The sequence below is a fragment of the Panthera onca genome, chromosome F2 (assembly GCF_046562875.1).
Source record: "Panthera onca isolate mPanOnc1 chromosome F2, mPanOnc1 haplotype 2, whole genome shotgun sequence".
In the NCBI taxonomy this organism is placed as follows: Eukaryota; Metazoa; Chordata; class Mammalia; order Carnivora; family Felidae; genus Panthera; species Panthera onca.
The window spans coordinates 51,896,083-51,911,771 of NC_138356.1; the positions used below are offsets into that span (position 1 = coordinate 51,896,083).

At 37.9% G+C, this 15,689-nt stretch overlaps 1 protein-coding gene across 2 annotated transcripts in view; it reads left to right on the plus strand.

Annotated features, from left to right (window-relative positions):
* The window catches only part of OXR1 (oxidation resistance 1), a 447,865-nt gene that overhangs the window by 212,547 nt on the left and 219,629 nt on the right, over positions 1-15,689 (plus strand). For both annotated transcript variants that reach the window (XM_060611132.3, XM_060611136.3), the window contains exon 3: positions 12,724-12,920. In XM_060611132.3, the coding sequence (XP_060467115.2) occupies positions 12,724-12,920 (197 nt within the window). The remainder of the gene's footprint in view (positions 1-12,723; positions 12,921-15,689) is intronic.

A 15,689-nucleotide genomic window follows, 5' to 3' on the forward strand; every position in this document is an offset into this window, starting at 1 on the left:
TGGGCATGTAAGATAAAAGTTACATAATGCTTCTGTTTAAAAAAAAATGATTTGAAAGACCTCCAATCTGTAATTAGAGATTGCTACTTTTTACCATCATCAGATTTTCTTATTCTTTAATGAAATGACTGAATGTACTGTTTTTTAAGTTTATTTATTTTTTAGAGAGAGAGAGAATGAGAGAACAAGTGGGGGAGGGGCAGAGAGAGAGAGGGAGACACAGAATCCAAAGCAGGCTCCAAGCTCTGAGCTGTCAGCACAGAGCCTTATGGGGGGCTCAAACTCACTGAGAATAAGATCATGGCCTGAGCTGAATGCAGAGGCTTAACTGACTGAGCCACCCAGGTGCCCCTGAATGTACTGTTGTAAATAAGGAGTTATGTGGCATTTCTGTTGGTCTTTGATAAGATTAGAAATGAACATCTATATGTGTTTTTTTTCCACCGCCTTTTTTTTTCCTGGCTTTGTTAATGTATACTATTTTGCTTGTCTGCATCCAATCTCCATTTGATTTTTCTCCTAATGTAATTTACCACCTGCAGAAGTATGAGACCTGGAAAATGCAGTAGTGAAAATGCCCATCAGTGCAATGCCAGTCTAGCAACACATGTTTAGAAATGTCTTATAGTCCAAGCCTATTTCTGAGACTGTGTATTCAGTCATAATTTTTAGTTTTCAAAATTGGTTCAGGTCATAGATCAGGAGACAGTGCTCTTTTCACATAACTGTTATGAATCTTGTGGTTTTCTAACCAAAGAGCATGACAGTAATTTCTTGAGAAAGATTTGGGACATTGTGATTGAGCCAAACTAAAAATGAAAGAAAATGGAAAAAAATAAACATAAGCTCATGCCCTGTAGGTCTTTCGAATAAAGACGTGTGGAGTCTATGCAAAGAGATCATGTATTCATGTATTCATTTGTGTAGTAAATATTCTTGGTGTGCACAAAACGTGCAAAACACTGTGCTAGGTGTATAAAGGGATTGTGCTTCCAGCCCCACCGAGTAAATAGTATAGTGGACATGAGCAAACATATTATTGGACCTTGTGAGAAGCAATGAGCAGAGTGCTAAAGAATACTTTGGAACTGAGTGGGGTGGGGGACAGGACATAAGAACAACCTACTTAGCATCATAGGTGGTGGTTTCTCTGAGGAGACTGGAAAAAGCGAGAAAGAACCAGCAATTCTTCCAGCTGAAGGGGACACCATGTGCAAGGACCTTGAAGATGGAGAGAGCTTGACATGTTTGGGAAGCTTGAAGGATACCAAAATGACTAGAGCCTGAGCAAGAAATAGACTAGGCTCTGATGATGAATAGTCCGAGGTGAAGTAGGAGATAGATACATGTGGGACCTGATGGGCCATAGAAAGAAGCTAACAGATTTAACCAGCCACAATGGGAAGCCATATTTTTTTGGAGGAGAATGATCTGTTTAAAATTTTATGCTTAAAAATGCTTGTTATGGGAGCGCCTGGGTAGCTCAGTCAGTTAAGTGTCCGACTTCGGCTCAGGTCATGATCTCGCGGTTTGTGAGTTCAAGCCCCGCGCCGGGCTCTGTGCTGACAGCTCAGAGCCTGGAGCCTGCTTCGGATTCTGTGGTTCCCTCTCTGTCTGCGCCTCTCCCCTCGAGCTCTGTCTCTCTCTCTCAAAATTAAATAAACATTTTTAAAAAATTTTAAAAATGCTTGATATGGTTGCTTTAAGAAGAAAAAGTAGCAGGAGAGGAAAGTCCTACTGGGAGACCAATATGGAGACTTCAGCAGTAATCCAGAAGAGGGCTGACTAAAGAGATGGTGGAGAAGAGTGGAGAGATTTAATATAGAACTTGAAGGCAGAAAAAATAAAAAGAAGAAGTCAGAGGCAGAATAGAGAGAATTTATTGATGAATTAGAAGTGGAGAGTGTTGCAGAGGTAGGGATCAATTATAACTTCCGAGTTTCTGGCTTAAGGAACTGCATGGTGGTGGTGATGCCATTGACAGACATAGAGAAGATGAGAAGGAAGGAAGGTTGGGGTGAGTTTAGGAATCAAGAATTTGTTCACAGACACACCACAGGTAATGGATAATGCCAAGAAGCTAGTTGTGTATTTAAGTTTGCAATTCTGGGTAAAGTTTGGGTTGGAGGTAAAGATACGGAAGTTTTCATCATATAAATATTTCATCTCAAGGGAATGGATGCAAATACGTAGGGAGATAGTAAAAATATAGTCCCGGGAGGCCCAACTCCATTAGGCCTCAGGGTAGTCCATAATTTAGGGTTGAATAGGAAAAACAGAGACTCTTTAAGGAAAAATGAAAAAAAGGAATATTAGAAGAATTGTCTGTCAAGGAATATAAACTAGAATGTTTCAAGATAGAGGGACTGTAAAAAAGAAAGTTGAGTATGTATATATACCAGTATGCATCATGCTGAATATTTATATGGATAGTGTTATCTTTTTAAAAACCCTTTGAGGTAAATGCTGTTATTGAGTCCGTTTTACAAATGAGGAAGCAAGAGAGAGATTAAATAGTTGGTCCAGGATTCCATAGTAAGGAGCCTAGTGTGAGAGCCAGGCATTCTAACGCCCCAGTCCATGGCCTTAACCTCTGTGCTATCCACCTCCTCAAATACATCCCACAACTAAAATGAAAACCCAAAAAGTCATTTGAATTTGACCACCTGAACAGACTGAATACCTAAATGAGCCATATTCTGAAAGTGGTGGTACCAGGAAGATGGTATAGCACAATGGATGGGACATGATGCTGAGTGCTGCAAAGGGGAAGAGAAACCAAGAAGTGGGATGGTAGCTTTAGAAAGAAAAGGACTTGAAGGGATGGGAGATGTTAGCCCCTGGTTGAATAATGGTGGGGATGGTTTAGCAAAGAGGGCGAGGAAGCAGGTAACCCATGAGTAAAGCCTTGAGAAAGTGACATAGGAGGAACATTTCCTTCCTTTTCTGCATCCCTTTCTTCAGGCAGAAAAAAAGAAAAAGACATTTCCTTGTTTTCTAAAGAATTTAAAAGAGAGCTTTGGCTCTCTATGCCTACACCTCCCCAAAGGAAGAAGAGTGATGTCTCAGATTGTGGAAAGGACGATAGCCCAGCCTCCACTGCCTCCCCTCTTTGGGACCTGATGCCTGTGGTATTCTCTGAACTCCTGCTGCCCATGGGTCAGCCTCACCAGGGCACTGCTTCTCCAAGGTGCCCACCTGTGGAGGGGTCCTTGACACCTGTACCTGTTCCTCAGCTGGTTCAGGACTCACAGAGGGAAGAGAGTGGTTAGTACATTAAAACCTTGAGTATAGAGAGGATGCAGTTGGATTCAGAGAACACATGAAGAGATTGGCTTTAACAAGAAGAGGACAACATTCATTTCTGTAATGGGGGGAAAAGATTTAAAATGGTGGAGAAAGACACTTTCCCAATGGAGGTGCCATTGGGAAGAAGACAGTAATTTCTTTAACGTAATTTTAAATGTTATATAATACATTTATCTGAGGAAAGTCTAAAATCTAACTCCATTGTACTGAGTGCCCTGCATAGCCTTCATGTATTGAATTACTATCATCTGAGCAGAAGAAACATACAACAGATACCTCAGTGATTTTCAAATTGGGGAAGAGGACACGGCACGCTGTATCTGGGATGACTAATCAGAATCTAAAAAGAGCAGTTTTCAAAAAAATTGTTTTCAATCAATAATACAGTCAGCAATGCATTCTTACATTTAAAAACCATAAAACATCATTTTCATTTGAAAACATTTAGGATGACATAGATTTTTTTTTTTAATCTATCAAAGGATGATCTAATTTAAAGAGGTAAAGAAGCAATGGATTAACCAGAGTGATGTTTTCCATCAAGATCCTGAATTAACATGTAAATATAAGTCCTGCATTTTTTCTGTACATTCATTTCCTGATCCTTGTGTCTTCATTTGAGGAAATTAGGATGGGAGATTATTGTGCTACATTGGCATTTTATCTATAAACCACTGGGCTTTGGCCCAGATTATCATTACCTGCAGAAGCTATCTTGATTAAGTTCAGGGTTGCCTTATGTTGTGCGTAAGCAAAACTATATTTTAATCAGCTGGTCCATATAAACTGTTTTGTACAAATAGTCTGTAATAGGCCCTGTTGAAAATAGATTCCTTTAATCAGTAATGTTGGATAGAAGCCTATGTCTTAAGATAGTCTTATTTATTCTGGTTTCTTCTTCCTAAAATAAATAAACAGAATGCATTCAATGTGGCAATAGCACGTTACAAATCATTTCATCAAAGGTAATGAAATTAAATTTCATCTCTGTGAGTTATTGTAGAGGGCTGTTTAACATTTACAAGAATTTGACTTCCAAATCCTTCAAGCCCTCATCTTTGGATTTGCATAATGTGTTTGTACTTTCAGGATTTTCCAGTTGAAAGGCTTTCAAGTTCCAGGGCAAAAACTGAAATAAATTGGAAATTCGTGTAATTTCAAGGTGAATGCTTGTAATATAGTGGTATAATTGGAAAGTACATGGAAAGGGAAACTCACAAAAGTGTTACTATGATTAACTTAGTGCTTTGAAATTTCGTAGTAGAAACATGATAGGCAAAACTCTTCATGAGTGCTCCAAAAACATTAAGTGGATATTTCAATAAAAGTAAAATGCTTCATCTTTAGGTTGCTTAAAAACAGTATATCCTGAACTTGAACCCAGTTCCTTGATTCCAGAGCCCTTCCTCCTTCCTCTCCTCCTCGCCACCACTGAAAGTTTTGTAGAAGGATGAAATATCCACTTAATGTTTTTGGAGCACTCATTAAGAAGGATGTCAATTTGTCAAAGTGCAGAGTGTCTTCTTACAAATTACAAGACTGGATTTAGTGAATAAAGAATTGAAATATTGTTCATATTTGTCTTAGTATTGACAATGAAGATGAAATGATTTCCTTTCTCTAAGCTCAAAAACTTTCCCATAATGGGGTGAGGAGAAGGCTGTGTTATATGAATGTATTAAATTGGTCATTGTATCTGCTCCCAAACTTTCCAAAGTCTTACTCTTTTAGTTTATTTTCACAGGCTTGTATATGTGAACTTTCTTGTCTTTTTGTATTATCGTGTTTCCCGTCCCCCCCCCCCCCGCCCCGCCCCAGGATGAGACCATTCATTCATTCATTCATTCAGTTATCTGTTTACTTATTGCCTACTGTATGCCAAGAACTGTGCTAAATCCTAGGAATAAACTGATGAACAGACTAGAGCTTCTGTGAATGTAGGAGTTAAGTTAATCTGGTGGTAAAGACTCCTAATAGAACATGCTTCTTTGTTACCTCTTTTCTCTCAGCTGGTGAAATGTAGGGATATAAATAAACCAGCTGGCAAACTTGGAGGATTTGGATGTGTTTTTCATTAAAGGTCAGTAAGAAATGTTCACCTTTTATGTTAGGGCTTATGAAACTCTGGAGAGGCAGATTGGTTTGGGATTTAATTTCTAGTATTTTTAGCATAAAATTAGGTATAATAGCAATGGATTCATGTATGCTTCTACACAACTCATAGTACACTGTCCTTACCCTTCACAGAGTTGAATTCAACTGCATTTAACAAGAGACTTTCTAGCAAACCATTCCTACATACCATTGCACCTGTGGCTTAAATCTTGTACTCTCTGTTCTTTGTATTTCCAAAAAGGAAAGCATAAATTTCTTAGGATGAATACAGAGCTAGAAACATGTCTTTTTATAACAAGGTATCTAGTTTTGGTGTCCCATTAACTGTTTAATACCAATTTACACTCCCAAAGAATACTTCATTGAAACATTTTGCACTGGTTTAGAATTGCAAAAGAAGATTGTGTAATTCCTGATTCCACATTAATGAGATTTTCTGCTTCAGTCCTTGTGTGTGGGGGCCACTAAGAATAGTATGAGCACAGCAGTTCTAAATCAGGCTGTAATTGGCATATTCTATATCTTAATGGATTGGGGGGGGGGGGTTGTTTGTTTTAATGCAAAGGTTTCTAATCTGCCATTTTTTTTTTTCTGGTTGGACTTCTGAGTATGCTTGGTTTTTGCTGATTGTGTGGTTTGTTTTTAGCTGCTGATTTGTAGTCAGACTATACAGGAGGGGTAACAAAAGGCCTTAATTTTGAAATGTGAAATTTTTTTAGGCATTTGCTCTCAAAAGCTCTCTTTGAGTGACTTGAGATTTTTGCCGCAGCCACAGTATCCAACTTGGAAAAAATCTGCATTCTCAGCAGCTTTACTACTTTAAAAAATATCCTTACACTAGCTCTTTTAGAAAGCAAGGAGACAGCTTTGCTAACAGTAATGAGTTGTACAAACCACAGATGGTCTTCTTGCTGGAAATTACTGGAAAGGATTACAAATGTTGGGTTTTGGGGGCATAGCCATTTACATTCATGCATGTATTTATGTACATTTTGTTAGTATACAACAAATTGACGTGGCAAAGAGTGAATTTGTATAGCTACTACTAGTACTGTAGATTTCTGGAATTTTACAAAGTGCTTTCACTTAAGTTAACACATTTTCTGCCCACAATAACTCTCTTGGGTAAAGTCGGCAGATAGCATGATTTCCACCATGATGGGTAAGAAAATAAGAGGCCTAGAAAGTCCAGGTCCTTGCCAAAAGTCCCATGGCTGATAAATGTCACTGCTGAAATTTATCACTATCTCCTCATTCCAAAGTGTGGCCTTTTGGTCATAATGCCCTGGTTGGATTCCAGCATCCCTACTTTCTAGACCTATCTCTTTCTCTAAACCTCAGCTGCCCCCTCTACAAATAAAGAGTATGATACTACCTCATAGGTTTATTGTGATCAGTAAGTGAAATTATGTATGGCCTGTGTCCTGTTCATTATAAATGCTTAGTGACTGTTTATGTTTGCTTGTGTTTTTGTTTAAAGCAAATAATGATACTATATGTTAAGTACTTTTATAAATATTAATTTAACCCTCATGTCAATTTTATGACACAGGTGTTATTAATACCTCCAATTTACATATGAGAGGGCCAAGGCAAGGAGAGGTTAAGAAAATTTCCCAAGGATGCAAACTCGTAAATACCAGATTAGACATTCAGTTCCAGGGAATCTGCCCCCACCTCTCCCTGTCCATAGTCTTAGCCACTCAGCTATTATTCTCCAGGCACAGAGTCAGATATATGCAAATGTGGCTTTTATATTCTAATGTTATACCACTTTAAATTCCTGTGACCTAGGAAATATTCTCATCATACTATACTAGATTTTCTCAACTGTTGCTACAGTACCCCAGGGCATCCTATGACTTTACTAGGTGTATAATAGAACATTATTTTTTCCCAGATAGCTACAGAACTCAGGAACATATCCAATTAGTTACAATAAAGGTACAATTTGAATTCCACTTGATGGAAGATGTAACTCCAGTTAAGAACCCAAACTAAATGAAACCATTTTTTTTCCTTATGCATTTAAATCATAGCGGGATTTAGTTTAGGCTTATGGTAGAGTTCTATCATGTAGTGTTTAGACAAAATAACAAAACTGTTAAAAAATGCAGAGCATGGCAGATATAGAAAGATGACTAGCATTGCTTGGCTATGACCTGAATGGAATATGATAGAAGGGTAGTGACAGTAGATGAAAACCCTACAATGTGAGAGGAAAAGGAAAGGTATGACCAAAAGCATGTGGCAAGTGACAAATAATAGTAATTAAGGGGTAAAGGTAAAGAAGCTTAGAGAGGGTGTCTCCATGGGTAAAGCCATTCAAATAGAGAACTGACCCAGGTCCTTGGGAGCCGGTCAACATAAAGCCACTTATAATTACTGTTGATGCAAGCCCTGGGCTTTGAGGTGTCCATTACCTCATTTAAGCCAAAAGATGCATGCATGCTACTTAGTGATTTGGAAGATGCATGGAAGATTTCTTATGCTTCTAGTAAAGTAGAAATAAATTATGTAAGAATAAATTTAGTTGATTACTATGAGGGTAGAGGGATCCCGTTTAAAGTGGTTGGTATTGGGGGCGCCTGGGTGGCTCAGTTGGGTAAGTGTCTGACTTTGGCTTAGGTCATCATTTCATAGTTCATGAGTTTGAGCCTGGTTCGTGGATTCAAACCCCACGTCAGGCTCTGTGCTGACAGCTCAGGGCTTGGAGCCTGCTTTGAATTCTGTGTCTCCCTCTTTTTCTGCCCCTACCCTACTCATGCTCGGTCTTTCTTGCTCTCAAAGATAAAATAAACATTAAAAAAATTTAAATTGGTTGGTATTGGAAGTTTTCTGCCACTTATTTTTTTCTCTAGTTCCTGTGACTTGGCATTTCATCATTGGCCTACTGGGCTTTATCTGCTCCTGGGAGAACTAGTTGAAATTGGCCTGAATCCTACTTTTTACGGAATAGGAAGGTCAAAAACCCTCCTCACACTTCCTTTCAAGTTTTTGTCCTTACTTCCATAGTTCTCTGGTCTCTACCTCTGCTTATGAGTTTGTTATTTTATGTCAACCCACACAGATTTAAAACATACATGTGCTCAAGCGAATTATTCAATGGATTCATCTGTTTTCCAAATGATTTAGAGAGAGAACACATTGTACAGCACACAAAGGACTCCTATGTAGCTTAATCTCTTCTTATCTTCTGCTTCTTCCCCCAAATCCACACTCCAGAATAGGTGAGACCCCCTACAAAAGGTGGTGCAGGCCCTGAAGTTTTGGTGTTTATCTAAAGTAGTACAGCAGCGAAGGATCTTGGGAAGCTGTTGTATAATTTCCACAGCATCCCTTGAAAGTTGGAAGAACAAAATTCCCTCATCCCTACGTCCTCTTACAAAGAGACTGGAACTTGCATTTATTGAGAACATCCCGTGTAGGTGATACACTAGGCACTTTCACAGTGTGTTTACTTAGTCCTCTGGGCCTTTTTATCCCCATTTTGCAGATGAGAAAACTGAGTCTCAGAAAAGTGTCCAACATTGTTACCTCGCTGAAAAATGTATTTGAATACATGCGGTGAAAAACAGGAATAGTTCTTTTCTGCTAAAAAACAGGAACAAGAAGGGGCAAAGATTATGAAACACTAGTCTGCCTATGGGAGCCATGCCAAGAAGGATGGCTCCTTTTCCTCATTTCCTTTTCTCCATCCGAGATGTCGGCACTCATTTTCCTTTGGAAGTACAAAGCACATTAAACAAAGATTCTTTGGGTGCCTATTAAGAGATTATTTCCGTTCTCTATTTGTAATGTTTAATATCAATGAGTATTTTATCTCATGTACACCTACATATTCCATTATGCTATTTACATTTGTGTAACACATTTAATTTAGAACATTGTTAAAAATTGAGAAAGGCTTCCCTTCATGAAATTTGGAAACTGAAGGTAGCAGTTTGCAGGTTTCTTTGCCAATCACAGTAGTCATTTTTAGAATCTTGAAAGGGGTAATTCAATTACCCACACAGTTCTGCTTTCTAAAAACGTGTAAATGGAAGTCTTTTCTTAAGCGAGCCAACAAAGCTACTTGCAGTTTTCCAGACTCCAGCAATAACAATGAGATCATGACACCCTTCAAGTGTTGATTGGGAAGAGTGTCTGTTGAGGAAGGGCAGGGAAAGAACAGGGAAAACACCACAGGGCTATTTTGTGCTTGCCTTTGGCCTTTGGAACCCAGAACTGTGTCCTTTTGCTCATTCCAAAGAGGCTGTAAGAAGGGCTTGTGGTACACTAAGACATTTTTAAGTGATGTAAAACTTTATCAATAATAGTATCTAGCACTGTATCAATTATAAGCTGTCATTGCTGATATGCTACAATATGAGACTTTAGTAACTGAACAATTCTGAAACAGGTGAATGTAAACTATAAACGGTTTCTGGTGATAAAAATAGTCTATGAGAATTGGAGATAACACTTGTCACATTTACATTTTGAAAATAATCTTTTCTGAGAACTAGAGATAACTGGCTTTCCTTCTGTAAAATTTAGCACCTTTCCCTTAAATTCCTACTCCTCTCCCCCTAAAAACTTGCATTAGAGTGAATTTGAAATTTATTTCTGAAATCAAGTTTATAGGATGATCTGTAGAAAATTGACATTAAAAATTTATTATAGTTTTTCATAGCATGGTTGATATACAGTGTTATTTAGTTTTAGGTGCATAATGTAGTGATTTAACAATTCTGTATCTTACCCAGTGCTCACCATGATAAGTGTAGTCACTGTCTGTCACCATACAACATTATTACAACATTATTACAACATTATTGACGATATTCCCCATGTTGTGTCTCTATCAGTGTAATAACTCCAAATGGTTATCCTACCCACACTTTTAATATCAGGGGTGGTTTTGCTTCTGTTTGAACTTTATATGATGGAATCATATAGTATGTATTCTTTGGTACCAGGCTTCTTTTTTTTTATTAAATATATTTTTTTAAAATCAATGTTTATTTATTTTTGAGAAAGAGAGAGACAGAGCGTGAGCAGGGGATGGCCAGGGAGAGTGGGAGACACAGAATCTGAAGCAGGCTTCAGGCTCTGAGCTGTCAGCACAGAGCCTGATGCAGGGCTTAAACCCACAGACTGTGGGATCATGACCTGAGCCGAAGTGGAATGCTTAACCGACTGAGCCACCCAGATGCCCCTCGTACCAGGCTTCTTTTGCCAAGCACTATTTTTGTGAAAACTCTCCAACGTGTTGCAAGTAGTTGTAGTTCATTCATTTCCATTGCTGCATAAAGTTTCATTTTACAGGTATTATCACAGTTCATTTACCCTTTTCTGTTAGTAGACATTTGGGTTTTGTTGGATATTGGGGCATTATTACAAGTAGTGCCTCCATGAACATTCTTGACTGTGCCCTTGGGTGAACACGTAGTATAGGACATATCCTAGGAGTAGAATTGATGAGTCAGAAGCTGTATACTTCAGCTAAGCAGATATTGCCAGACACTTGTCCAAATTGGTCGTACCGTTTTACACTCTCACCATGTTGGAGAATTCCGGTTGTTCCTCACCATCACAATTAATATCATGTCTTTCACATTGTAACCATTGTGATGGGTGTGCTGTGAGTGCGATTTGGTCTTAATTTATGTTTCTCATGTCTAATGCTGTTGAGCACTTTTTAACATATTTCCTGGCAGTTTGGATAAAGCGTTCAATTTTCATGAATATTAAGTAGGTGGTATGTGGGAATGGCAGAAATCATACGGATGATGGTGAAACTACCAAAATTTAATAAACACTGCTTTCATTAATGAATCTTTTACTAATTGATACATTTATTCCTTTAACAAATCCTCTGCTCTGGTAAGTTCAATTTAATGGAAGCTTCTTGAGAGTTAATAATGAATAACTCCCTCTGTGGAATGATGTGAGATTACCAAGGTCCATGTCATGCATGGGAAGCTTCCCAGAGGAGGCCATTTTTAAGCTGAGTCTAGAAACATGAACAGGATCTGACAGTAGGACTGAATATAGAAGAATGTACTGAAAAAAAAAAAAAAAAAAAACTAAATAAAGCCTAGATGTATGAGGATGTAGGAAACCTTTAGGAAATTACAAATTTTCAGGTGTGATTATTTAACTGATAAAACTGCTGGGGCACCTGGGTGGCTCAGTCGGTTGAGCATCCGACTTGGGCTCAGTTCTTGATCTCGTGGTTCACGAGTTTGAGTCCCACACTGGCTCTGTGCTGACAGCTCAGAGTCTGGAGGCTGCTTCGGATTCTGTGTCTCCCTCTCTCTCTGCCCCTCCCCCACTTGTGTGCACTTGCTCTCCCTCTCTCTCTCTCTCTCTCTCAAAATAGGTAAACATTTAAAAAATTAAAAAGAAAAGAAAACTGCCAACTTGTTTTCTGTAGGGAATTTAGACTTGAAAAATGACACTTAACAGTAGCCTCTGGAAGTACCAGGAGCCAAGAGTAAGCTAGGCTTAGGGTTCAGTTACAATTACAAATATAAAATTGTGTAGCTTGAAGTATTTGAATTTAACTCCTATCGTTTATCAGGAACTTTTATATCAAGAGAAACATTCTATATGCATGAGTGGGGAAAATGTTTTACGGATAGCTTTTTGCTTTCCATGTTAGTTCTGATGTCAGCTCTCTAAAATGTAGAAGTGAACAATGCATGACAGTGTCTGCAGAAATAATGTGAACTCTGTAATTTTTACAGCTAAGATGCTATTACAGATTAAACAGAAAAACACTGACAGCGTCTAGTTACCCAAATAGTCATTTCATTATCTTTTTCTGGGTTGCAATTATTTATTTCTAACTAGTGTTTTACTATAGCTTTAAAAATACTCCTTTCAAAACTAAAAGCAATAGCCAAATGCATTATCTTTGTCCAACACCACATTTTAGTTTGCTATTAGGAAAAATAAAAGTCCTTTCGCATCTGCATTCTAATACCTTTTAATGAAACCTTTAAAAATGATTAGGTAGATTTTTTTTTCCCCAACTAGTTTCACAAATATTTGAAGAATTTAAAATACTATAGGGAAAGTCTATAATTTCTGAACAAATCTTCTTCTGTTTCTGGGCTGATATTAACTCAGTTGTTGAAAAAAGAATTATGCATTGAGGAGGGCACCTGTTGGGATGAGCACTGGGTGTTGTATGGAAGCCATTTTGACAATAAATTTCATATTAGAAAAAAAAGAATTATGATGGAGATAAAGTTGAAACAAGTGTCTGCTGGGTCAGTAATCACAGCCTGTGATATTCTTTACCTGTAGGTTGAAGAAAAAGAGTCAGTCGGTGGATATTACCGCTCCAGGGTTCAACCCTTTGGCTGGTGCAGGAAAGCCAATGCCGCAAGCGAGTAAGCCCCCCGCACCCAAGACACCCATCATTGAAGAAGAGCAGAACAATGCGGCCAATACCCAGAAGCATCCTTCTCGGAGGAGTGAACTGAAGAGGTTCTACACCATTGGTGAGCACCAGACATTCTATGCATGTGAATAGGTGACGTGTGTCTGAACAGCACTGTGAACACGTGGGTCTGTGCTTGTTTATATGAGCGTATATCGTTCTGATGGTTTGTGTGGTCATTTCCATTGAATGTGGAAATTGAAAAACACTGAAAACCTTCAACAGATTTAAATACGAGAGGAGGCTTAAGGACCTTCCAGAGGAGTTAATTTTATGTATATATAGTTTTCCAATTTTTAAGCTTATGTGCTACCATTTTCATTTTTGCCATTTTTCAGCTGGAGCCATTTTTTGTTTGATTTTGTTCGTTTCATTTTCCTTCCAGGCTCTCAAGTCCCTGACCCTGTTCTGTCAGGTTGTTAAGGCAGTGGTTGATGTCACCCTGTGACTAACAAAGCCATTAGGAAAACAGAGTCTGAGGGAAGGCAAATTGGCCTTGCACAGTACTTCACTTTGGAGGGACTGAATCCCATATAGAACCCATCATCTAAGAAAGTCGTCAGCTATGGATAGAGTCTTGCAGGCATTATGGGCCTGTTTTCCTGTATAAAATAATATCCTGTAATTTTGAACTTTATCACTTAATTGGGATTTTAAGTAAATAAGTTGAATTATCAACTTTTATATACCAATATTTGTCCATTATGTCTTTGGCCTTGCTTTCTAATAACAATTTTCAGTGTTTTAGGTCTATTTGAGACAAAAGTTGCTCAGTATATCATATATGGTAGAGGATGATGCATAGGGGAGATAAATCTACCCAGGAAGAGGAGGTGGATGCTTGGCCTTGCTTTATTATTTCATTCTAGAGATATTTGGTCATATCCAAAAGCCTTAGAAGTAGAAACTATGGCTTAATGGGTTTACCAAAGCTACATCAAAGGGGTCACATTTTATTTGGTATCCACCACCCTAACTACCCCAATATGGGATGTTTGAAATGTTTTTCTCAGATACTTCAGGGTTCTTCTCTAGAGATCACAACCAGAAGACCGGATTCTAGTTCTGACTCCCACATCAATTTTCTGGGTGACTTTGTCAAGTCACTTTCCTATGTCTTTGGGTTAGGTTGTATCCTTCAAGCTTGAAGACATGCTTCCGTGTTGGTCTAGTACTATTTCAGGATATGGCAACTAAAACCATGCTTTCCCCTTCTACCACTCTATGTCCTCTTCCTGTATCTACTCTCAAGTGCCCTATTCTCAGATGAAGATGTTCGAGTCTTATTTTTCAAGAGATAGCAGGCATGGTGTCTTTGAGGATATCAGTAGTCAAGTAACAAGAATTGATATAAGACAGTGGCAACAAGTGCAGGTTTACATTTTTAAAACTTACAGTAGCATGTTTCTAAAAATCAGTCAACTAGAAAAGCCCGTAAAGTTTACTGCGTCTCTATTTTCCAATGTCCTCTCCTCCCGTCCTTCAACATGTCCACCACCTTCTATTGCTTCTCTGACTTATTAACTGGGTAAGAAGAAACAGTATTTTGCCTTCAGAAAATAAAGTTTATTGTATAAACCAAATATGCCTTAAAGATGAGAAAATGAGGGAGAAACAATGACCAGTTTGGCCACATGAATAAAGAGACGAACCTAGAAAATAGAAGTCTAAATGGTGAGTTTGGATTGCAGAAAGATGAACTGTGAATGATCTTTAAATAGCCCTACCACTAGTGAATATTTAATTATTGGATTTTCAACAATTTGATTCATAATCCATGCCAATGGCATGTCTATTATGTTAAAACAGATAGCTGAACTATAAACTTAATGTGTTCATATAACCCTTCTACTAATGTGGACCCACAGCTATTATTTTCAAGGCCGAAATATTAGCAACTATGTGATCATCTGTATTGAAAGATTATTTCACAAAACAAGTATATTTCAGTATTCCTTAATACATGTGTTAATAATAACAACAACTAAAACTACCACTAATTGGTAATGCCATATACCAGGTACAAGTGAAGATTGTTAGGTAGGTGTTATACTCTTTATTTTTATAGATGAGGGATAGAGCCTGAGAGAAGTTAAGGAGCCATGAGTAAGAGATAGCAGACTCTGCAAATGAAATTAACCTTGTGACACTTCAGAATCGGCTTCTGTGTTATTCAGAAGGATACCTGCAGAGGTGAGCCAAAGGAGTTTCTATGGGTAATACAGTGGGGTAATATTTTTACTTCAATTCTCAGATAATCTCATTTAAGGAAACCATGCCAACTAACGCGTCCTCCAGCCAATGTGCCCTTTCATTGAAAGGTATCTTTCGATGTCTCAATTTATGGTTCACCGAACTGAAAAAAAAACCCAAAACAAAACCTAGGAGCCCTCATGTGGCCAAGTTGAGTACTACATTTAAATTTTGCAGTGAAAGCAGTACTGTATTTAAGTGAAATACTATATTTAATTGCAAGTGATGATTCTGGGGATTAAAGGATTTTAAAATTAAAAAAATAGAAAATTTTGAAGTTATTTAAATGTCTTTTAGTGGGTGGGTGGTACAGTGGGTTTCTCTAGAAATTAGTTTTGACCTCACAGCTGTTATTCTTCATGAACTAATGTATAGGATCTATTTTCTGTTGTGAGAACTCTAAGAAAGATATTCTAGTCTTCTTGTATAGCCAATAGTTTCAGGTCCTCAATTATTCCTAACAATAGAAACATATTAAACCTAATATAGCAGCAAAAAAAAGTGACACAGCATAAACTCATTTTTTATAAGAGAATTAACCCTTCTTATAAGAAGTATAATAACAATTCTTTGTTTT